Source organism: Malurus melanocephalus, unplaced genomic scaffold (genome assembly GCF_030028575.1).
Source record: "Malurus melanocephalus ecotype Western Australia unplaced genomic scaffold, MMel_1.1 scaffold_636, whole genome shotgun sequence".
Classification (NCBI taxonomy): domain Eukaryota; kingdom Metazoa; phylum Chordata; class Aves; order Passeriformes; family Maluridae; genus Malurus; species Malurus melanocephalus.
The window spans coordinates 152347-176726 of record NW_026623868.1 but is presented as its reverse complement, the minus strand read 5'-3'; the positions used below and the strand labels follow the sequence as shown (position 1 = coordinate 176726).

Sequence of the window (24380 nt, the reverse complement as noted above, 5' to 3'; positions counted from 1 at the left end):
TAGAATCAGCTGTGTTTAATGTCCCGGTCGGGGGGAGATCGGTGGCAATACCTGCATTTATCTATATTCTCCCTGCGCCAAGCAGTCAGTCCAGCATYCCTATCTACTCCGATGCCAGCCACTGGCTTGTGTTCCAGTTCACTCCTCAGATGGAAAAGGTCAAGGAGGAATGTCAGGAAGAATATTTAGTAGAAAAGGAATCTTGAACTGCATTCAAGTASTACCCTAATCTTCCTCAGGCATGTGGGACGACTTGCTGCATGTCACTGGCAGTCAGGCTTCTCCCAGCGGGGTGTCCCTATACCCGGGGCTCTGCAGCGTGGCCGGACAGCTCAGGGCAGGGCTCAAAAACCTGAGGCAGGTTGGCAGTGAGGTGCAAGTTTGTTTTGGCAAGTGGTGTCATCTTTCTTGGATGCCAGGGAACAGGCTGGGGCAGAGCTGCGGGGCAGAGGAGCCAGCCCTGCTCCAGCAGTGCTTTCACCATGTCACTGCACTGGGGCAAGCACAAATCTGTCACCTTTAATCCGCCACAAAACAGATGCAACTCAGACATTATAATTTAGGCATGCAACATGTCATAGGTAACAAAATGGATTAGATAGCAGCGTATCGTAAAKAAAACTTTGTGAGTAAGTAAAAATGAAATCACATAAACAGTTGCCGAGGAACATGTCTGCAGACAGGTCTAGAACTGGTTGGGTTTTCTTTTATACAGCAGCCAGATTAACCATGGACAGATCCTGCACCAGGACATGTACAGTGGGAAGGAGTAAAATCCCATTAATGTTTATGCTCARACCAGATCTGCCTTCCCAGTGGTACAGAAAGTGCCTTCAGAGTTAGAAACGAACRACCCCAGTATTAGGTTCATTTGCAAGTGCACACAAATAGAAGACAACAGAGCTGTGTTCCAGAGTGGCAGATTTCATTTGGAATACCTCCATTGCAAACAGGCATGATGGAAAACGGGTCATTGTACAGAGGGAATGACAGGGTTGAGCATGTTTTCCTGAAAGGTTTAATGCCAACCCCAGCCCAGAGGCTTTGTAGCACATGTACAGCTTGGTGGTAATGAGGAGGTAATGAGGCAGAGATCTGGACGTGCTGTGTCAAGGCTCTGCTGTGCCTTGACACTCCTCTACTTATACAAAAATGCAATATCCAGTCCATACTTCTGGATACAGAACAATAGTGATGTGCTTAATGAAGAGAGTTGCTTTTGAGAGAGCCTGTGGAGAGGAAGCATCTGACAGAGCTTTCTCCTACTCTCCTAACGGTTTAGRAACATAAGGCTCAGCGTGCTTTGGAAAAAAGGTCTGGTATGAAATTAAGAAAAATGCTCATTTTTCCAAGTATATGATATTTAATTGTAATGAAATAAAATCTGAAAATGTCTAAATCAATTAAGAGGTAAACATAAGTCGTAGTAYTATACCTGTAAAATGATTAATTCCATTCATTGTCATTAGAAATTGTGTAAAATATTTATTAAGGGCTTTGCCTACAGAGGCACAACATAAATAGAGTAAGTCCTGCTGAAATGTGATCAGTTCGCAGCTGCTGCAGGAACATCAGCAAGGCCAGCCCAGGTGACAGTCCCAGCCCAGGGCTCGGGCCCCCGCAGTGCCGAGCTTTGCTSCAGAGCCCAGCGCGGGCAACGGCTCTGCCACGGTCCCTGGGAGTCCCTTGGCAGGTGCCAAAGCCAGCAGAACGTGCTTGGAGACAGAGGGAACCAAGGGCACCACGAGTTAATCGACCCCTTCAAACCCYTGGGCGTTCTCCACGGCCATGAGGAGCTTCTCCCGCAGATCCTCGAAAGATTCATACAGAGGTAAGTCTAGGCGGTTAAAGCTGCAAGGGACAAGGAAAGGAACCACTTAATAATCCATGGAAAAATAGAGTTYTAAAGATACAGAAAAGGTTGAGTAAGTAGGTGTCTTGATCAAGAGTGCACTTGTGGTGCACAGTGTTCCCTACACACCTCACACGTGCCCAAGGTAAACTGTCCAGTAACTGTGTGCTGTCTTCCTTTGCAAAGCTGGAGGCAGCRATTTGATAAAAACACTCAGGAAAGGAAAAAAGCCAACAGAAAGCCTCTCACTGTATTTAGCTGATGGAAAACAACCTTTGTTAAAAGACCCATTTCTTGAGGCTCAGCAAGAATATTCTGGATTTAGAAAACAGAGCCTCTGTTCTCTGTGGGGAGGGGAAAGGTTAAACATCCAAGAGAAAGTYTTCCAAAGGTAAAAGCTAGCAGACAATTGGAACCCAAAGAGGATGGGTTGATGTTGGAGTGTGTTCAGGGTAGTGTTGTTGTGTTTGTGTTCAGTGGGGGTTTTTGTGTTTTTGTTTTCAGGTTTTGTTTTTTTTTAATTAAAGCTCATTATTCTTCAGAATTGTTAAGTTTCACAGAAAGATCCCCAGTCTGTACTGACAGTCTATAAAGCAGTTTTCCAATTCAGCACAGTTTTTCTTTAAAAGCCACATTTCTGAAATGCAACACACCAAGACAGATTTGTACTGAATGCTTTCAAATGCTTGCAAAATCTATAAATCAGGGTTAAAATTATCTTATAACCTTATGTTTGTTTTGAATTCTCCAACAATTTATGAGCTTTCTATGGCTGYTTGGTGACATCTGACTTGCTGTTGTTTGTTAATCCACTTACTAGGATGCAGAAAAATAAAATAATATCCTTCAGTTTCTCAGTTTGTGAAGGCACTGGGGACCCACAGGCTCAAAAGCTGTTTGATGCAGAGTTGAGCATGGTCCTTGCATGGGAGGAGCAGCTCTGGAATTCAGGCTTTGGGGACTTACCAGGTGTGAGCTCGGGGCAGCTTATCAGGACTTCCCCACTGCTCTATTGTAAACAGCTGAGGACCATTTGAACCTGGGTGAAAAGGAAAACCATATGAAACAGAAATTGCTGGACACTACAGAGACTGCCTAAACATTGTTTTTTACATGAAACATTGGCATCAGCTGCRGGCTGGATTTTTGCCCTGTTACAGGTGCATTAAAACAACAGGAATGTGGTTATTTCTTTCTGAGCRCAGTGAGATGATTTCAGAGCTTGTGTAATGCTGAGGGAGTGAGCTCAGATATCAACCTTTAAAACTCAGTGCTACTTGGGGGTTGGAGATTGGCTGGATTTCCATCATGCCATGAGCAACTCACCATAAAGTTCAGCAAATCCATTCATAGGCACACGTGATGTCCCGGTCACAAACTGCAGGAGCCGGATCCGTTTCTCAGCATCCATCAGCAGAACAGCCTGTGGCAAATGGACACCATTCAACCTCATCCTGCTACCCTGGGCTGGAAGGGCAGGGCTAAAGAGCAGCCCAAAGCCAGCATGGATCACCTTTTGTATGAGATAACCCTTGGGACACAAACACTGTCTCTGCTCCTGCTGCCATCTGCTCTGGCAGCAGCTCCACCTGCCCTTCACCTGTGTGAGGTGGGGCCAAGATCTGTTCCCAGCACATCTCTCCCTGTATTCTTAGCAGTTTTCATTAAAAAATAAATGATTGCAAAAGAGGGCAGAAAGTTTGACTTACAGGAGCAGTGAGAGGTAGTGCCCAGTCTTACCTTCCAGAACCACTGGATAACGGGATGATTGGGGCAGTAACCATTTTTGTAGATGGTGTGTTGTCTCCAGTCATTGACATCCACATCRCCAAGGCCACACATCAGTAACTGCAGGGAAACAAAATGGCCCCGATGTTAATGAGGAATTCCCTGCATTCCCAGACTAACAAAGTGTCATGGCCCCTCAGGGCTCTGCCTTTCAGTCATTTATGCAAACACAAAGGAGAGTTGGACCTTCTTTTGAAGAGAATGGTCAGAGTATTCCAGTTATTGGAGARTGACAGTGACTTCCATGTGTTTGGCTCCAGCGTGACTGGCACAGGCACAATGGCACTCATCCACTAAAGCTTCCAGGCTTTTCATGCACACCCACAACCACCTCCCTGAGCAAGTGCAGTTCTTTGTATGTCATGAWCAGATCTGGTAATTAGGGAGAAGCATCTAATTTCCCACTCTGAGCAAGGCAGCAGTGTGTGCACATTCCCATCGGGACAGGGATGGATGACAGCAGACGTGGCAGTCTGTCTGTCTGTCTGAGAACTGTCAGCTCGGGGCACCAAACTGACTCACCTCCAGTTCATTTTCATCGAAAATTTTAATCAGGTCAATAGGAAGCAGTTCTGTGAATCCCTAAAAAGAAGCAAAGTTAAAACTCTCATCCCACATAAATTCTGATTAAAAACACCAATGACCAAATTACTTCAAGCYCAACTAATTAAACTTGAAAGAGAATGACCTTATTCTCATAAGTGAAAGATGATATATTCTTACACAAATTAAAACTGTAAAATCATAAAACTTAAGTATTCCATTTGCATTCCTGCCAAGCTCCCCGCTCCCTTCATGCAGACACCACTGGGTAAGAAATCTGCATTAGAACAAAACCCCTATTTTTGTGAAAGAAAGGAGCTGAAGAGCCTCACCTCCAGAAAGGCATTCATTTGTTTCTGCACTCTGTTGACAAACCGCCACTGGATCACCAGGCTTGAGAGAGAAACAAAAGCCCATTAGAAACACAAACTCATGAGCAGGTCCCAGCCAAGTGGTCAGAGGTTCCAGCAAGCCCTGTGCTCTCCATTTGGCATTTACAACTTCAGCCAGTTCAGGAAACTGAGCTGCTTTTGCCAATTGTTCCAATTTATTGGCTATGACTGATGACATTTTTGAAGACACAAACCAAAAACCCCAGTGACTATGACCAATCACAGTGGGAATATTTTCACTTCTGTAGGTACCTACATGAGCAGGCATTTTATTCTTCCAGAGCACTGAGTAATTAACAATTCTGAGCAAAGTCTAAATGCTCAGAGCACAGCTCTCAGGACACAGCACCTCGCCTATAAATAAAGAAATAAACTGCAACATCAAAGGGACGCCTTGCATTCAGTGCCAGGCACCCACAGCACAAACACCTCACAGATCCAGGCATGGAACTGGTCCAGGCAATGGAAATGAATTCCCACTTTGCATCAGCATAGTAATTTCAATGTCTTTCACCYTGGAAAAGGCCCTAATTAAAAATGCCAGCAGGTATAATTGTATTTAACATTTTACATCCTSGTAGGTGGAAAAACTGAGAAAGCTGGAAAGTAAAGCTGATTTCAGATTTGGCCAGTTTTTGGTTGGAACACTGGCACTGGAATCCCTGCTCTGGTCTGTGACTGGTGGAGCAGGAAAATGGGCTGAGGGCCAGCCTGGGGAGCACCTTCTGAACTTGAGCCAGCTGTTTAAGAAGCATGTTTCCATGGGGGGAAATTTCAGGAAAACCAAGCATATAATTTAATTTACTCTTGCTTCTTATTTTGCTTTTATTTTTGTTCTTATATCTGACTGGATATAAAACATGTTTCCAGTAAGATTTTCTTTTGCCATTTCCCCTGATGCTGTTGTGCAGTACAARCTACAAGAACTGCAGCAGGGACAATTTGAAGTACAACTGCTCTCCTTTACCCCAAACATTCCATAATGATACTTACTCAATGTATTCCCGCTTGTTTTCATTCGTTACCATGATTTCAGACCCATTGGGCTTCAGGTCCACTTGATATGTCTGGATTTCAGAAGATCAAAACCCTGTTATTTGAGGACATGTTTCTCCCAGAATCCCCTCTCCCTCAGCAGTGTTTTACTGCGGTGTCAGGAAATCATTACTAAATTGATATTTGCTTTTGAGCAAATTTGCACTGACAGAAGGAAAAGCTGGCAGAGTGAGGCTGGCTATTTACTAATCATTTTATTATAACTATTATTTACAATGAAATGATATATTTATATACAACTGTAACCATGAAATATGTACTTTATATATAAAACATTTAATAGTTATTTTTTTATAATAAAATAAACTAAATCACATATTAAAAGTGCCCAAGCCCAACCAGTGTATTACAAAACCTCTCCAACCCGTGGCTTCAATACTCTCCTCTCCCTAGTTCTCCATGGAAGCCATAACTTTACATTGCTTCAGGAAAAAGGCAGCACTGGATGTTCAGATCAGAATGTTTTTAACAGGACACCRAGTACATGGTTTGAAATGTTCAAGTCAGTTTTTATAGAAGGCCCTGCAGTCTCCAGGTCCAGTTACACCTGGAGCCAGGATCTAGATCTAAGAGGAGAACAAAGGGAAGATGCAAAAAAAAAGTCATAAAAGCCTCTAAGAAAATTAATTTAATGTCTGCAACATTTTCATTTGTATGGAGAAAGGCACCCACAGACAGTGACCCTTTTAAATGTGGCAGCTTCTGTTTGTGGCACTGCTGTCATTCTGCATCCTCCTCTGAGAACACCTTCARCCAAAGCAAAGCCAAATGGCCCTGGGCTCACAGCGAGTCCAGCTGGACTGTGGCACATCTTTATTCCTCCCCATTGCCAGGATTGTGCTCAGCTGCACGTCTGGGTGTCCCAGAGATGTCACAGCTCCTGACAGGAATGTGGCACCCCCAGTCCCAGTTGGGAACACGGTGAGGTGAAGGCTGACCAGTGACATTCCCCATCATGAGACTGCTCAGCACTGAGCTGCTTGAGAATAACCTTTACATACCTGTCCAAAGTTTTCCTCATCAATGCAAAACATGAGATCCAGCTCTGTGGGGTCATTTTCCAGGATCCACTTCAGAGAGTTGTAGTATTCACTGTCCTAGGGCAGTTTGAAAATGGGYACAAATGGTTACATTAGTGCAGAGTTCTGGAAAGTCACGGGCCTGCAAGCACTGGCACGGGTTAAACAGGGCCTTACCACTGACTCCATGTCCTTCAGAGTTATGGGCTTCCCCAGCATCATCTTGTAGAAAGGTCTGATGAAGAAGCCTGGGAGAGAGAGCAGAGCATTACCTGCCCTGCACTGCACCTTCTATAAAGCTATGGCTGCTTGAGGGTAGCACCCCTGGCATTTCCTGCTGACTGTAACAGCCCTGCAACTGCTCACAGCATCATGGCACCTCAGGCTTATTTGGCACAGAAAGTCCAATTTTTCAGTTTCAACAATCCCCCACTGAGCACCCTTAAAGGGCAGAGAGACCCAAAAGCTGGGGAATTGAGCTCAGAGCACTCTATCCCATTTAAAATCACCACTCCTCTCTCCAAGCAATTGCCTGAAAACCAGGCTGGTGAGCTTCCTCTGTTCATGTGCTGTACCAGGTCTCAGGAAAATCTGGCCACTAATGCCTACTTGGTGTGGGATTTCAAAATTCAGCAGAAATCTTATTTTCTCATTAAATAATTCAGTAATTTGCACACTGAAATATGCTGCAGTTGACCTCCCCAGTTTGGCTGCAGGCTTGCATGGAAATCMCTGATACAAATTCCACACTTTTCCTCTAAGGACAGTGCACATGCTGCTTCGGGAGTTGTAACTCAAGTGGGGAAAGGAGCAAAACTGGGTATGAAACCCATGTCTTATGAATCAGCATTCAGTTCCCAACAGTGCCAGTCCCAGAGTGTCCCAGAGTGTCCTTTGGGGCCCCAAAGCAGTGCATTTCCCCCCCTAAAGCCCCCTAAAGCCCAGAGGAACAGGACTCACCGTCCAGCAGCTTCCCGTGGTACACTGCCAGGCCGGCCACCCGGCCGATGAACGTGAAGTACGACAGATGGTCCTCGTTACAGAGACCTGAATTAGGATTAATCTGAAGTGTATAGTTGTCCCTTTTTTGGGGAAAGAAAAAAAATAGCTAAAGAAGCAAGTCTTTCAAGAAGCAGATACTCAGATATGTTAATAAATAGCTTGTGCTTAGGGGCATTTCCCTTCCACAGCATCACGGGGCGGTGTCCAAGTCCTTTCCAGTCTGTCCCACACTCCCCAGAGGGGCTGAAGCCACCATGGGCTGACACAGCAGCAAACCAAACCCACTGTGAGCCAGAGGTGCCCCCTCTCCTATGAAATCAAGGGATTGCTCCMAGATTTTATAGCTGGGCATCCTCTTCAGAGTTCTGGGAGGCCACTGCTGGGGAACTCGTGCAGTGTGAATGAGCAGCTGCATTCTGGGGTTGTTCTAAACTCTGGGCACCAGAGGAAAGGTGGTGGAAAGGCTTTTGTGTGACACTGCTCCCTTCACCATTACTGGCCTCAAAAACTGCAATTTTGCTGCCCTGGACATTGCCTGAGCAATGGGAAAGTTTTCTGGGCTCTCAAGGATGGTTCCAAAGCTCTCTGAAGCCCAGCAGGACCAGGGCAGTGGGGCCAGGAGGAGCTACCTCTGCCCAGAGCAATTTTGCCTTTTATGCAAAATGTAATATATATCCCTTGAGAATAGAAAAATTGAACGGACACTTACGTTGCTGAGTATTCAAAGAGACCATAGTAAGGGTTAAACATCTCCTTGGACAAGAGAAAAAACCACTCTCTGGCCACACCTCCATAGTCAAGTCCTTTTTCTGACTCAAATTCAATCCAGAGCCTGGCTTTTAGTACATCGGGTCTCTTCACAGACATGATTCTTCTGTAGGACTCCTCAAAAATATTATTTCTGTGTAATTTCATCTCAAATCTGTTGGGTATGTCAGCCTATGTCAAAGAAGATTAGATTATCCTTGTTAGTCTCAAGACAATAGTCTTTGGGCAAGTTATTAACWGGTAACACCTCAATACCAGATCACMCCCSGTGTTCCAGTTTCASTTGTTTTTATTTCCCAGTGCTCTCCCAGGCCACAGGCTGAGAGCATGGGGGGAACTGGGCCAGTTCCAGAACAGTGCTGCAGAGACTTCTATGGTAAATATTTGATGAAAATGACAAAAAARTAACAAACAAACAAAAGATAAAAAGATTGACTTTGCTCTATTTTAAGGACATTTGCATTCTTCTAGAAAAATGTGAGTCTTGAAGACTTTAATAAAGTTTTTTGTGGAGGAACCCATCAAATTCAACCATTTCTTTTGTACTCACGGGTTTCTTTAACTTCTTGCGAAAATAATCGTATTTCTGCTTGAACTCCCTGGAGTAGGGCACTGCCTGTTGGGAGCAATGGGAGGACAAGTCATTGCAGCTTCTCAGCAGTTTGATATTTAACTGTCTTTAAAAGGAATGCACAGCCCTGCTACCCACACACCGTGCCATGGGCTCTCTAAACACACCCATGAGCAACAGAAGCTAGGAGAAGTTTAAAAATCCCACAAAACCACACCTTTGAACTCTGACGGTAATACTACAGCCATGTAACAATCTTTGTATGTGTTTCCTTTATTTAAACACAATATGAAATGCAATGTAAGTAATTCTGTTTGTCCTGCTGCTGTTCCTGAGCCAGGACATTTCATGGAAAATCTCACAGCAKTACTTACTGGGCCCGTGATGGCTGGGTTCTGCAACCTGGGGTCTTCCCACTGGGTAATTTTATTATCTGCAAATAACAAAAGAAATGATGTCATGGCTTCTCTGCTACCCCACTGGGAATTTCTGTTGTTTTTTTTCTCCCTAGTGCTGCACAGCTCAGTCTGTCAGGGTTAGCAAAGGCTGTGTCCCCCCAACACACTGTTTAGTTGAAAACACTCACTCAGAAATGCAGAACTACCCCAGAAGCCAGGGAATTTGCACTGCTTTGATGGCAACGTCTGCAGGAGTGAACATGTTCATTTAAACATGGGCTGGGATTAGAGATATGTGATAACATAAAGGAACCCAAAACCATTGCCAATGACATCCTAAATTACCATCTGGAAATTCTGCATAGAGAGCCAAAGTATCATGCTTAAAAATTTGGAGGGAATAACGTTTTTCCTAGATTGTGCTTTAATGAGAAGGTGAAGGTAGACAGAAGTGTCCTGTTATGGTGCAAGAATCACCTATTTATGGCCAAAGGAGATGCTGGCAGTGGCACAGCACAGCCCAGTTCTTTTCATCYACAGCTTTCCAGAGCAGCAGCAGGATGACAGGAAAGGTTCTACAGGAGCATGGTGGAACCCTCCCTTCCCTGCCTCCAGACAGCTGCTCCTGCCAGGATTCTGAACAAGACGGAATCACAACAAAAYGATGGTGGTGCAACAATCAGACAATGCTCCAAAGCCCAGCCCAGGTGCCACCTGCAATGGAGAGGTGTTGGTCACCCATGGCCTGTGCTCCCTCTCTSTTATGACACTGCTCTGGGTCAGGAACTGGACATTTTCCACGTTTCTAGAGCTGGAAAAGCCCTGGAAGTTTGGACCACCCCAAGCTGGTTTAAGAGGGACTGGGATCTGAAAGGTGTCATTCAGCAAATGGAGAAAATTCTAAAGGATTGCAAGCACATTTCAAGACATTAGATCTATTTTTTAATTTAATAGTAAAATACTATTTTATCTCTCCTCACACACTAAGGGCATTTATCACATAAGAGAATGTGAAGGGCTGCCAGCCTGAGCTTGTGACCCCACAGATGAATGGGGCAGAGTTGCCATCAAGGTGGGATGCCCTTTCCATCTTCAACCCCTTCACTGGAATTCCCTTCTGCAGAGTTCTCTGGTCACCTTCTTCACACCAGCAGCCACCAATTCAGTGACAATTTTCTGTGAAATCAGAGATATCACAGCTGGAAATAACTGACAGTGTGTCAGCTCTTTGCTCTCTGTACTTTGGAGTGCACAAAGCCACCAACAAATCTCAGTCTAAGTTTCCTTTCAGAGTCTTACAGGGACTTCATATTAAAAATGGTATTCCAGGGCTACAAAGATCTAGCACAAACCACTCTACCTGGAACTGTAGCTCAGGATCCTCTGTTTTATCCCAAGTGGGCATGGGTAACAAACTCATTCCTTTGCAGAACATTTTCAAAAGTATCAAAATTTTCAAAAATTTGAGTTTTCCCACCAATACAATTCTTTGTCATAAACCAGGCTCTCAGGCCTTTGAGGATTCCCTATTTTCCTTCCCTTTCCAAGGGGCTCACTATTTCCCTGAAGTTCACAGCCAAACATTCCCAGTGCTGATGGCATCACAAGGGTCACTCTGGGCTGCATTTAGGCACTCCTGTCAATACATCACAGGCTAAGATAACTCATCACCAGCTGATGGTATTTTTCACACCCTTTTCAACCAAAATTCTGTTAGTTATTCCCATTCAGTAACACTTTGCAATTCTCCTTCCACAGCCTCTTCCTGCCCAGTGCAGTGCCCTTTKCCAGACTCACTGTGAGTTCTCATCCCATTCCAGTGAGCCCTGTCCCCTCTCCTGCCCTGCTGAACTAAGGAGTGCCTCCCCTAATTCCGTGTGGAGTCATTGATGTGATATCACCACGTGCTGGTGGATGTGCACAGATTTGATGGATCCACCCCTCTCTCTGTGAACCACAGGGAATTGTTTGGGAAATGGCTGCAGAATGGCTGTTTTTCCTCCTGAGCCCTTCCAGCAGGTAGACAGACAGTGTATTTCTGGGATGGCAGCAGTGTCCCCATGGAAGGGGTTCCCCATCATGCACAGACTGGTACCAGTAACAGCAGAGGGGCTGTGCTGGCTGCAGGGCATTTCTGCAGTTTCTCCCAGCGATGAGAAAAACATTTCAAAAATAGGACAAACAGTATTGGAGAATTATGCAGCAGAGTTACAAAATGTGTCAGGGAAGCAGCAGCTGCTGGCTCTGTGTCCTGGCAGTGGCACTGCTCAGCAGTGCAGGGACACCAGGCTGGCACCAAAGGGACACTGCTGCAAACAGGGCACATCACCCAAAGCTTCCCTARACTTTTGTGAAACTGCTGGATAAAAACTAACTCTACTTGGATCAAAAGAGACTAGAGGGAAAATTCAGATGCAAATAAATTTCACTTTCTAACAGTTACAAATYTTTTGAGGAATTTGAATTAATGTAYGACTTTAACATTCCATTTTGGGGACTTACATATGCTCAAGTAGCTTTAGGAGACTGAAAAATTAAAGCCTTTAAAGAAAGGTTGGGAGGCTCAGCAGTTGCAAAGGTGTTTGAAATGGGACATTTTTATCCTGTGACTCCTCAGTGGCAGCTGTTTAGAGTCATTGGCCATAGTTACACTTCCAGATCTCTGTTGGGAAAAGCAGTAACAGGAGGGATAAAGGATAATAACTCTGAGCTGAAGTTCAGAAGAGGTTCATCTGGTGCTTGACAAGTGTATTATTTGTAATATTTAGTTAAAAGTACTTATACCATTTCAAAATTGGTGTTACTTTAGAGGGAATCTTTTAGTGATGACTTAATACTGTCATCTCTATGGGAGTCAGTGTCACTGATACTGAGGGACAAACCTACTTCATACAAACATGGGTAAGTTTGGGTTTTAATCCTCTGTGCACATTCCTCTGATGGTTATGTGAAGAAATATCTTACGTGTTTCAAAATCTTGGGGGGAATAAAAAAGAAAAAAAAAAGAAAAATAAGAAAAAAAAAAGAAAGAAAGAAGACCCAGCCCAGCCTTTGTGGGCTGCTTTGTTTCCCAACACCAACAAAACTCACACAGCAGTTCTGAGATGCTCTAGGAAGACAAATCTACAAAGAAACATCACTTACACTAGAACTCCACTAACAGAACTGGAGAATATTAATGGGCTGGTGCAGTTTCACATGCTCTAAATAGGAAATAAGATCAGAATCAGCACTGCCACAGACCTTCTGAAAGCARAGGAAAATACTTCTCAGTGCTCATTGCTCCACTGCCTATACGTGGAGCTGTGGCTACAGGATATTTTCTCATCTTATTTTCTATTCCTAGTGTGTACTTTAATTTATTAAGTGCAAATAAGCCATGGGATCATCAACAACAACAACAACAACTCCAAAATATCAACAAGAACAAAAGAAACCACAGAGAGGAAATGTTAATGCTTCACAAGTCAGAGAGGGACAAAGCTTGATGAGCCAATTAAAGCAAGCTTCCAGTGAATGTACAGTACCGTAGGAGGGCACTAAGTCTCTGGTATCAATGTCTCCACATATCAACACCTGGCTTCCTAAATGAAGAGTAAAATCACAAAGCTTTCACTTCAATACTTAGTACCTCCCTTTGTCTGTTTGCTCTAGCACCCGAGTGCTTACTTACTATGGTCTATATAAAATGTTCTTCCATCCAGGTGTATTCTTTCCTCCCAGCCAGGCTGGAAATGGGGAAATAAAAACAAACAAAAGAGAGAGTGAGTGAAACAGTACCCATCTCACACAGCCTGCAGCAATGCATCACCTGCACCTACTGGAATTGTCTGAAAGATGCTTATGAGGCAGGAAACCCCAAGTGACCAGATGCATTATGGCAAGGCCAGAAATCCAGACCTAGATCTTCTAGAGGTGACTGCATCCCACATAGAGAATGTTTTTTAAAGCTTGGAAGTAGAAATCTCTTGCCTCAGGATTTCCACCCATTTCCTGCTGTGAGCAAACAATCACAGAGCACAGATGGGTTCCATCGTGCCTTAGTTTGAACTGCTCCTGCTTCTGAAAGCCACGTGGGTTATTTACTGTAAATGTGTAACCCAGGCTCCCTGTACAGCAGGACAAGAATGTCCTAACCTAGTCCTCAGTGCTTCCCTTTTCATCCCATCCCTTTTCTCACGTCCCAAGTGCCTGCAGTGCAGAAAGGAGAGCAGATGGCAGGCTGTAGGGACAGGCAATGCTGGCCAGCCTAAGCTGCCAGAAAGTACAGGAAAAATTATTTCACTGCAATCTTGTTGGAAAAGCTTGTGTTAAATTCTGTAGTCATCCCAACCTCACTCAAAACCAGGGGCTGTAACTGAGGTGAAATGTGTTACTAATGATCTGTTCCCAGTGGAACAGTCAGGCTACCCTGGTTTCACTGCATGTCTCACCCCCTGCAGTCAACAGAACCCACTGCCATTAGGGTCTGGTGGTATTTTAAAAACAAAGCAAAGCTCTGCTTTTGACATGTCTATAAACTTCCATTACACTCTGGTTACAAGTATGACAAACTTTCTGACATTAAATTCATTATCTCCTCTGCAAAATATGGAGGTCTCATCAGATTTCTAAGTGCTAGAATATGCTGGTGCACTGATAGAGCTTGCATGGCACAACCTGCTCTGTTTTTCCTAAGCAGTAAATGATTATCTAAAAGTACAGCCATAAACATGACCGAGGTAAGGGTGTGCAAAGCTCAACACTTCAGCAGCACAGAGGCTGTGAGTTAGAGCACCCTGGGCTGGCTCTGGAGAGCCTGGGTGAGCTCACAGCAAAGCTCCAGTGCCTGCAGARAAATGCTGCAGCAGCMWGMRRGCAGAGCTCACAGCAAAGCTCCAGTGCCTGCAGAGAAAGGCTGCAGCAGCAAGAGAGCAGAGCTCACAGCAAAGCTCCAGTGCCTGCAGAGAAAGGCTGCAGCAGCAAGAGAGCAGAGCTCACAGCAAAGCTCCAGTGCCTGCAGAGAAAGGCTGCAGCAGCAAGAGAGCAGAGCTCACAGCAAAGCTCCAGTGCCTGCAGAGAAAKGCTGCAGCAGCCTGCAGTGCCCAGGCAGAGAGCAGAGCCCTGGGACAGCAGCTGTAGGTTAGAACACAGGCACAATGGCACTTACAGGAAGAGGGCCCAAGTCATTGGGGTTCAGAGATGCTTTGGATCTCAAATGCACTGGRAACTTCAGCCGTGGATCCTCCTGGAACACAGGAATGGAACTGTAAATGCAACAGATCTACAAACTAAGTCAAGCACAGACTTATCTAGAAATCCTCCTATGTTACAGTTATTCTTTTATTTTCTGAGAAGATAACAAAGCATGCCTTATCAGGATTCATTCCTAGTGTAATGAATTTTCCAGTGCTGAGTGAGTTTGTTAAGTGTGCTATGTCCAGGATTATGCTTCAAAACCCACAATACTGTTCTTAGGACGCCTGCACTCCACAAGGACTCTTAGATGCACATGCACATTTTTGGCTCTTAGAAACACAAAGCCAAGTGGCACGCTGGAGTGGGGGCATGCAGCAGCAGACAGAGATGGCAGCTGGAGAGCCCTTACCCAGGTGGTGGTCTTGGTGTTGTGGTCGATGAAGAAGGGGCGGCCGTTGGGSGCGATGCGCATCTCCCAGCCCGGGGGCAGGAAGCTCTGGGCCCCCTTGTGCTGGGGCTTGGGGGAGTTGTAGGGGGACGGCTGTGGGGACTGGGGGTTGGAGAGGGTGTCCTTCACCGCCCTGCGCACCGGAGAGTCCTTCATGCCCTGTGGAGCAGGAGACAGCACCGCTGTTCACACGCCACTCGGGGCTGCAAAACCAATCCAACCTGACTTCACAGCAAACAGCTCCTCATTCCAGATGTCATTGATACTAGAATTAAATGCTGGAACTGATTTACTAGAACTGAATTAGCTCTATCTGTGCCTTCTAACACACCCGGTCTCTTGCTGTGAAGGACATGATTCTCTGTGCCTTCCTCTGCAATGACAATGTCCCCAGTATTTATGTCTGACTGTACCTTCCCCTGCACCTGCCCTGGATGTGTCCRTATTTCATTCTACCAAGAAAAAGACAAAAGCAGCGCTTTGTGCTTCAGGCAATAGATCTCATTTACAAGAAAGCCTTCAAGCCAAGGCTGTGTGAGCCACAGCCCTTTAGAGTGTGAGGAGGAAATGTGAAGAAATGGATGTCTTCAGCACAGCCATGTGTAGCTGAGGGAAGAGATTAAATCACACTCTCAGAAGCCAAACACACATGGACTTTGATTGTGTAAGGAGCCYGTTTCAGCTACTCTTTAGCCRCATCMCAGTGAACAYCATTCCACAGMGTTTGGARTTACTTTGAGAGAGACTTTAAAAGRACTGCAGCCCCCGTTTGAAGGCRTTYAGGAGAGGCTGTGTGGAAGCAGTGTGAGGGCTCACCTCGAGTGGTGCTGACAGGGTGACAGTGGGGGAGCTGAGGCTGCGGGGCCGCCGGATCTGCGGCTCACTCAGGTGGTTGCTGCTGCTCGCACCCRGCCCCACCATCCCGTCCTCGGCGAGCTGTGCAGAGCAAAGCCAGGTCACAAATGTCACAAACACCACGCAGCCAAGTGCAGGACATGTGTTATCATCACTGCTATTCTTAAATATATTTCCTTAAATACCAAGTATTTAATGCGATTCCATTGGAAAAGCAATAACGTATGGTTCTATCARTGGCTCGTGCCAACTTTCAAATTCAATCCTAAGAACACATTTGCCCCCTTTTAATATTTCCTCTGCATCTCGGGAAATCCCTTCCCCTGCAGCAACCAGCTTAATCTGTGCCTTGACATAATTAAAAGAAGYAACCAGAACCATCCCAAATTACTGGAGCTTTTAATGATTCATCTGCATTGTCACGGCAATGCTTGGGATTTTTCCTTTACATTTCAGAGTTCTGGAAGCTGCTTCAGAAAATGCCCCTCAGCCAAGCCRAGTGTTTGCCCTGGCTGCAGCAGGGTACATACACACCTGCATGATGGGCCGTGTCCAGGTCGTGGTCCGGTTGTTGTGGTTCACGTAGTAGGTGCGGCCCTTGGCATCTTTGCGCTCCTCCCAGCCCGAAGGTAAGCCAGGGGTGGTGTGCACGTAGGCCACAGAAGGCTGTTCAGGCAAGAAATCACTGAATTCTTATTTTGTAATAGCTAAAAACCGTTTCAAAGTCTGTTGTTCATAAAAAGAAAGCAACTTGTTAACCTACACCCTTCTTAATCACAACAACCATATGGGAAAATCCAGTTTCTGATTTCATTCAAGCTCTTTGTCATGTGCCTTTGAATCAAATAATTTTTTTCTCCCAAGAGATATTTTAGGTCAGTTTGACACAGATTCAAACAGCCAGGCTTATATGGCCTCAAACATTCTATTTTGCTACACATAATGACAAAAAGGAACTCCACGTTTTAATGAGTTTTCCTTTAAAAGTTAGGGTTTGTTCCTTTTACCAGAATGGATCAGTAAGAGTTAAATAACCATGTAGTCAGTCAATATCTCGCAAGTCCTGTTCTCTTCTTTACCCCAGGGTTTCTTGAATCATTTGCCAGAAACTATGGTTTAGAAAGTGAATTTTAACCATTTTGCTCTGTCACAAATGCTGCACTCGGGGTCCTGTGTCCCGACAGCATGAGATAACCSCAAACAGGAGCCCCAACTTCAGCATTACAAACAAGTTTTACTAAAAGCTCCACAAGTCAGACCCTGATCTAAGAGCAGTGATCAGGTAATGGAGGAGTCACATCTCTGTGTCCCTGAGTGTGGCTGACATCCTCTTGTGCCTTTCTGGGACAGAAAATACCCAAGCACGAGTTCATACACACAGGCTGGGAACCAAGGTGGATGAGGGACCTGCATTAATGCACAGGCTGATGCACCACAGTTGGGACGGGGAAAAGTTCCTTTGTAAAAGACCTAAATAACCCCCAATTTTATTTAGAGATAGTGCTTGATAAAGAGTTTTATTACCGTTGGCTCCTCTCCACCTGTGACAGTTGAAGAACGAGCTCTCCTAGAGGGACCACTCTGCTGTTAAATGATAATTAATGTTACGTGTATTTACTGRAGAAGGTCACAGATTACTGTCATATCTTTAGGAGCAAGGCATCAGACACATTTACTAAGAAAGAGCAATTAGATGGATAAGCAAAACTAAAAGTCATCAATCACTAGTAACCAGAACCCCAGAGGAGTGCTGGATTTAGGAAGAACAGGTACTTAGTTGACAGAAGAGAAAGGATGTAATGTGGTTAAGATCAGGTAAGATGATGTTTGAGAGCAATGCTCTCAGTGCTGCTGGTATGAGCTGGAAATGAGTGTCCCTCAAGCAGGAGAAAGGCCTCTCAGCAGCCCCCATCTCCAGCAGTGCTAAATCCAGCAAGAAAGCAGCACAGCAGCCCTTGTTCCCCTGCATCAGGCACAGAGAGCAAAACTGAGGCACAACTGCACAGGACCCACCCCACTGCTCACCCCCAGAGCCAGGGATATGCTTCAGCCTCACTAAATAACTGCTCCAGTGCAGGAAGAACCAGCCAAGAGCAAACCTCTGTGCTTTCTGGAAATGTKTGCCCAAGAGCAGCAGAGAGAACAAGCAATGCAGAGACAGCAGCGTCAGGAACAAACTTCTKTAGGTTTTCTATTTGCAGATTCACATGGCACATGTTTATAATTAAAAAACTGAAGAAAAAACTCTTGGAAGAAAAGCATATCTTTAAAAAGTATTCTTTTGCAATCTGACCCATTTTCTTCAAAAGCACACCTTGCACACTCCTGTTTTAGGTGRTCTCTGTACCTACTGCTGAGAGGTGGCAGAGAGAACAAAACTGCCACCTCTGCAACCCTTATACTTGGTCTGTAAGATAGGAACTGCTTTCTGTCAGTTGGAGCAGAGCTGTGCATCATTCTGATGGCACAGAGAAGCTTTGTTTACAAAACATCTTTCCCTGTTTGAAGAATCTCCTTCAATAAACCTGCAAAAGTTGCTTCCCTAAGATCCTCAGATAAAAGAACTGCAATTCTTCCCATATATGCCATACCAGGACTATCACAAAAAGGCTTCTTTTCATTACTACCAGCTAAAGCACCAATCCTTTGGGATGGTCAACACATTTATATATTGCAAGTAAAATCAACTGATGTGCCTCAGAAATACACCTTCCAGGAGAGTCCTGTGGCTGCTCCAGCTCCAGGTAGAGCTCTCTACCTCTCCAGCTGAGAACACCCCTTGGAGGAGCTCTCTCTCACCTGACTGCACATTTGAGTGCAGTAACMTAAATTTCCATGTTAGATAACTSAGGAGAGKGGGACTTGCTCAGTCTCCAAACGTTTTTCTCTCTCAGGAATGTCTGCCTTTTTTAACTCCCATGAATTTGGTCTCCATTACTGTTTGGGACARTCAGATGCCCACCCTGGTCACTGATCTGTATCTGCCTAGAGCTGACCCAAGGCAAGGTGTTATTCAGAATCCAAGTGAGCAGAATGTCCAAGTGAAAGGAAAGAACTAGAAGGGAGCTCTGGCCTACCAGGGATAACTGGGACTGTTCAGCGACTGCGTCTGTCACACTGCAGGACCTCAGTCGTGAGGAAGGTTCTCTTTGCTGGAAGGGGAAAAAAGAAAAAAAAGAGAAAAAAAAGATGTCTCCAAAATATGCAAGCTATTCAGTAATTTCAGTAATTACAGTACTAACCTCTTGGTGACAAAATCTCCTGTAAACAATTGTTATCTACTTCTGTTTTACCACAGAGTGGTATATCCCATTTATCTGCTGACTGTGACCCTTCATATATACTASCAAAACCAGGGCCCCCTCATTTTTCTGAAGGAGAAATGTTAACATAAACAAACTCATGAATTATTGAAAAAAATAAGGCATTATGAAATAAATCCAATYGCTCCCCCTGCATGAGGTGATCCAGGTTATGCCAAATACCAGYCCATTTCTGCACTAGAGGTTTACAAATTACACATTACTTACAATCARAGAAGCAAGCTGTTCCCCGTTGGAATCAGGAGTGACCTGGAGTCTTCTGCTCAGCTCCTCAGACAGCTCCTGAGGACTGGTCCGGGACACTGGAGATGCAGGAGGAGGTGGCAGTGACAAGCTTAAGGAATCCCCACTGGCACTTGCCTCCTCTGAAATGGTTTCCCAAGGCTAATCAAAGAGAAGAAACTAATTTTAGGTTTTATACAGACTGAGTCTTCTTTGCCTTTGCCTTCTGTGTGATCATCTCTCTGTGCTCAACACACAAACAAAAGCTTCTCTTCCCCCTAGAACAAGGCACTACAGAAAACTGAAGCATAGGGCAGTTCTACCCAGTGCACTTCCCTTCTTTTTATAATTTATTCCACTGTTATTGAGAGCAGAATATGGAAGTGTTTTTATCAATGGAATATGGAATTACTTGGAATGATAAATATTTCTGCCAGCATTTCTACAGGRCTCAGTGCTGTCCATAGGTCATGGGGCCCTTGGCAGTGTAGCTCTGGCTGCATTGTCACTGCACTGCTGGCGTTTTCCCCCAGCAATTTCCACAAGTGCTGTGTAAAACCATGACTCTCTGTGCTGTGTGGTCATTAGTTCACGTGTGAGAAATGGAGTTCAGTCAGTTCCTTCAGCCCCAGGCCATTGCATACCTCAGGAATGTCAGCACTCTCCATAGGCTCTGGYTCCAAATCCTCGCTGATGTGGCGCCGCGAGCGGAACCTCCTGTGAGCTGCCTCTTGGTTTATCTGTCTGATGTTGTTCTCTGACTCGGATCCCACGTCGCTGCAGGGTGGGGAACCCAGCATGAAAGGGAAAAAGAGCAATAACCCAAGTTAAACTAAGTCCCCACGTCGTCCATTGCCTTCAAAACCTTGACAATGCTTTTGATTATAAAAATCATAATTCATGCATGTATCAATCTTCATAATTAGGAAATCTTTTAATCCCTCAGCTGAAAGAAAATAAAACTCGAAGCAATTCCCAAATGTCACAGAACACCAGGTTGGGAAGGATCTGATCCAACCTCTCCTGGAAAGAAGAGGGCTCTCCATGGCCTGGAGAAGATGGCCCAGCCCTCTGTGGAGCCCAACCTTGAACGTGTCCAGTGCTGGGGAATCCARCACTTCCCTGGACATGGTTTAGTGCTGGCTTAAATACATGATCTCAGGATGACTCTTAACACTGTCAGTTATACACATTCTGTAAAAATGCAAGCTTGCCACATCTTCTAAAATCTAATCCTGAGAATACATCCCAACAGCTTGCAGACCTCTCTGTTAGCACATCCAGGGAATGCAGTGTGTTCATTCTGGAGTAATAACCAGGATCTCCTCCAAGCTAATTTGTTCACTTCATTAAAACCTAATAGAGCTGACTTTTTTTCCTTACCTCTTCAACAGTCTCTATAAACAAAGTMATTTCTTCCTGTTAAATGACTTACTGAAGAATTCCTTCTCTGTCTCCTAATATTCTAAGGTACATTATTAATGCCCCGTGTCTCTGTGATTCCCCGGGGGTGGGGAGGTCTCTTTGGGGCACAAACAAAGCTCAGTTCCCTTTCTCCTCTCCACCCCACACACCCCATCACTTACACCAGGCTGGGCCGGTGCCACTGGGTGCTCCTGTTGTTGTGGTTCACGTAGTAGGTTCTCCCCAGGTTGTCCACCTTCTCTTCCCAGCCCGGAGGCAGCGGAGGAGGCGGCAGCTCCTCCTGACGCTGAGATGCGGCGTCACTGGAATCCACCACGTCCCAGCCATGCTGAGGAATGAAGGAGAAAGACATCCTGGTTACAGAGTGCACCTCAKTGGAATGAGAACAGAACTCAATCCCCATCAGTCTGGCAGAGGATTCCCAGGCTGTTCTCCTGGTGGCTGTGTACCAAAGAGAGCCAAATGCTMACTGTTTGCAGGGCTTTATCCTTCAAGTACAACTGCCTCTACAATTGCATTGGAATCTCTAGGAACTTGAATTGTCAGTGAGGATTCAGCCTTACCTCAGAGTCATCCCTCTGATCACTGTTTTCTTCCTCTTGGCCACCATTTTTAGGCATATAGGCCATCTTCAGTCTCAAGAAACCCTTCACACGAGATTTGTGGCTACAAGACAAGGAGGTACATTTCATTTAACAATCCTAAATAAATGCAAATAAAAAAAATCACAAAGTGAGAAATGTTTCAAAGTCCTTAAATGTTTTAAAGGTCCTTCCCCTCACCTTCTTGGTCTGAGGAGGAAATCCTTAAATGTGTATGGCCTCTCCATGGTTGGGTCTTCAGTCTGTAGCCAGTGGAGAAAATGGTAAATTAAAGGGTTTGCCCCCAAGTCCAGCCACATAGAGAACATTCACATACCAGGCTGACAGATTATATCTCTGATTTCCATTGAATCCTAAGTGACATAAAGCCTGGAATCTTGGGATACTTCCCATTCCATGAGAAATGACCAAATGTCTGAGGTGAAAAGGACTGTTTCCACTGTTGCACTAGGGCTATTTAWTTGTGTCTGTGAGTGAGGACAAGTTATGCTCAACTGACAACTTATTTTGATGTAAACACTGCAGTAACTTCACCCATTCTGACATAAAAAGCCCTGCAAGGTCACAGAAATAAGATAACATGTACAACATTTAAAAAATATTAACTACCTTCAGCCAGTGTTACTCATCCAAAACAGTATATAATATAGTAAATGTTTGTACCAAAGCTAAAGCAATCACTGTATATACATACACATACATATTTATTCCTATTTTAAATGTATAAATAGAAAGTTCACTTAATTTAGCTTCTAATTTTGCAGCCCATGCAGAATCCTGGCTGCCAGGGGGAAACTAGGCAACTGGAGCTTTACAGAATTACAGAGCCAGCTTTATACCGAATTCCTTCATTAATTAGAAACAGAAACAAACACTACCACCTTCAAATCAAGCACCTCAAATGTCTATTAACAACAAAACGACTGAAACCCTGTGTCAATTACTTTCAATTGATTGCTATTGAACTCTTACTGCTGGCAAAGAATTTAATTTCAGCTAAAATAATGAATAGACACATAATTCTGGCAGCRTTTGCTGATGCAATCTGCTATTGTGAAGCTTTTTTTGCACAGAGGGTGCATCCCTTCATGCACAGCTGATGATGCCTGTGCAGGTGAGGCCTGGGTGTCCATAAGGTTTCCTTGAAGCTCTGCTGGGAGCACTGGTTTTAGAGAAGGTGAATGGAGTTTATTGGCAATGAGCTGCACATTGGCCAGGGTTTGCAGAGATCTGCTGCTTACCGGGAGGTGACTGAGCGGCACATCCACCTGGCCCAGGAAATCGTCTCTGGTCTGGCACAAAGAAAGTGAACTTCATCAGAACAGCAAAGAACAATAAACATCAATCTATCACAGCGAGACAAAAGCAAAGATGTTTGAGTACCATTGTTTTAGGAATCATTGGTTTCTATCTTTCATTGTTGCCCATTATTTGTTATAATTCATTCATCTTAGCACAGTGACACTCCAAACAGGCTCCTGAGCCCACAGCACGCGTGGTGGTGCTGACACAATTCTGCCTGTGAGGAAACCACCAAAACCAACTCAGAACCACGCCCTACAAAACATGAGGAGCCCCGGGTGGTTTCCTGCTGAACAGGGACAGATCCAAACCTCCCTTCATGGACCAACAGTCCTGTACTTACCCACCATGGGAGCAAGCTCACCCAAACAGGTGAATTCCAGCATTTGGCTCTAGACTGGAAATATTAAAATACTGGAAAAACCGAGGCCAAAGGATGCCAAAGGCAGAAGGGTATTTGCTGTGAGACCTGGGCCCTGTGCTCAAGGGACACGTGGGATTCACTCAGACAGGATTTTCAACATCAAGCAGTTGTGTTTTTCCAAACCTAAGCATCTACCAAGGAATGCACTTTCTCCCAGATGATACCAGATATCAGCCCCAGTGAYTCCCAAATAATCTGCTGCCTTTTTATAACCATGCTATGCACAGAATTCCAGGAAGTGCATGCTGCTGCTTCAGAGCCAAGTTTACATATTTCTCATAGCAAAGCATAAAGTTCAATATCAAAATTCATATTTTATATGATAACACAGTGAGAATTCTGCTACTACAAAGACAGGATGATGTTCTGTGATCCCCACAGCACAGATGCAGCTTGCTGTCCTGGATGCTATGGAACAATACAGAAAGCACATCTGCTTTCCAGCAAGGAGACTGTGCTTTTTTCTGATTTTAACTAAAATCAGTGAGCAGATTTTTCATTTACAGAAGTGGGGGCAGCAGGACAAGCACATGCAGGGAGGGGTGGGGCAGCAATCAGATGCTCTGTTATAGCCTTGCTGCAAAGCCCAACTATAACAAAAGCTATCCTAGAGATTCCTGATAGCCTTTGACACTCCAGAGCAATTTTATAAAGTTTCAGCATCATCTGTTCCACCAGTTGGGTTGGAAGAGAAGAAAATCAGATACTGTCCCATTTTCCAGGGACAGTATCTGATGTTAAACATTCCAAGCCAATCTGTGAAAGATGTGGGTGTCAGGATTTTGAAAATGCTTGGGAGCAGCAGGAGTGGCAGGGTTCTGGCAACTGGCTTTCCTTCTAAATACACAGATAATACAGAAAAGCATCTGTGTGCCAYAGAGGGAGATCAGGACAAGTGGCATAAGTATTAACTGCTGGAAGAGAAAAGATACTAGCTTAAAACAATTTTGGACCAAGTAAATACATGTTTAATTTCCCTGTGCAGYAGAGTTTGTATGTATTTTACCTATGATCTCATCAAAGCTCAGGATTAGAAGATAGCCATTACTAAAGGGGATGGCATGAAGAAACACTTAATGAAGTGTAATTAGTACTCAGTTTAAAAAACGACAGAACTACTTTGAAATTCTGACTTGTGCCMAACACCTCAGAATGTGAAACAACTGTTCAGTGTTGGAGCTTTAGGTGATGAGATGACACTCCCAAGTCAAA

The 24380-nt window shown here is 44.6% G+C and overlaps 1 protein-coding gene across 8 annotated transcripts in view; it reads right to left on the bottom strand.

Moving 5' to 3' along the window:
* Positions 1-501: 501 nt before the first annotated feature.
* NEDD4L (NEDD4 like E3 ubiquitin protein ligase) overlaps positions 502-24380 on the bottom strand; it is a 76657-nt gene continuing 52778 nt past the window's right edge. For 3 of the 8 annotated variants that reach the window (XM_057383479.1, XM_057383476.1, XM_057383472.1), the window contains 27 exons: positions 22684-22734; positions 21623-21684; positions 21404-21506; positions 21002-21168; positions 20060-20192; positions 19401-19577; positions 18948-19022; positions 17395-17454; positions 16405-16536; positions 15832-15951; positions 14977-15174; positions 14539-14616; positions 13063-13117; positions 12917-12973; positions 9366-9424; positions 8971-9036; positions 8362-8591; positions 7611-7732; positions 6828-6898; positions 6633-6728; positions 5569-5642; positions 4516-4576; positions 4163-4222; positions 3593-3700; positions 3179-3275; positions 2819-2891; positions 502-1851 (listed from right to left, as the gene is read on the bottom strand). In XM_057383479.1, the coding sequence (XP_057239462.1) occupies positions 1749-1851; positions 2819-2891; positions 3179-3275; positions 3593-3700; positions 4163-4222; positions 4516-4576; positions 5569-5642; positions 6633-6728; positions 6828-6898; positions 7611-7732; positions 8362-8591; positions 8971-9036; positions 9366-9424; positions 12917-12973; positions 13063-13117; positions 14539-14616; positions 14977-15174; positions 15832-15951; positions 16405-16536; positions 17395-17454; positions 18948-19022; positions 19401-19577; positions 20060-20192; positions 21002-21168; positions 21404-21506; positions 21623-21669 (2622 nt within the window). In that variant the 5' untranslated portion in view covers positions 21670-21684; positions 22684-22734 and the 3' untranslated portion in view covers positions 502-1748. The remainder of the gene's footprint in view (positions 1852-2818; positions 2892-3178; positions 3276-3592; positions 3701-4162; positions 4223-4515; positions 4577-5568; positions 5643-6632; positions 6729-6827; positions 6899-7610; positions 7733-8361; positions 8592-8970; positions 9037-9365; positions 9425-12916; positions 12974-13062; positions 13118-14538; positions 14617-14976; positions 15175-15831; positions 15952-16404; positions 16537-17394; positions 17455-18947; positions 19023-19400; positions 19578-20059; positions 20193-21001; positions 21169-21403; positions 21507-21622; positions 21685-22683; positions 22735-24380) is intronic. The other 5 variants (XM_057383478.1, XM_057383473.1, XM_057383480.1 and 2 more) reach the window with 3 other exon arrangements.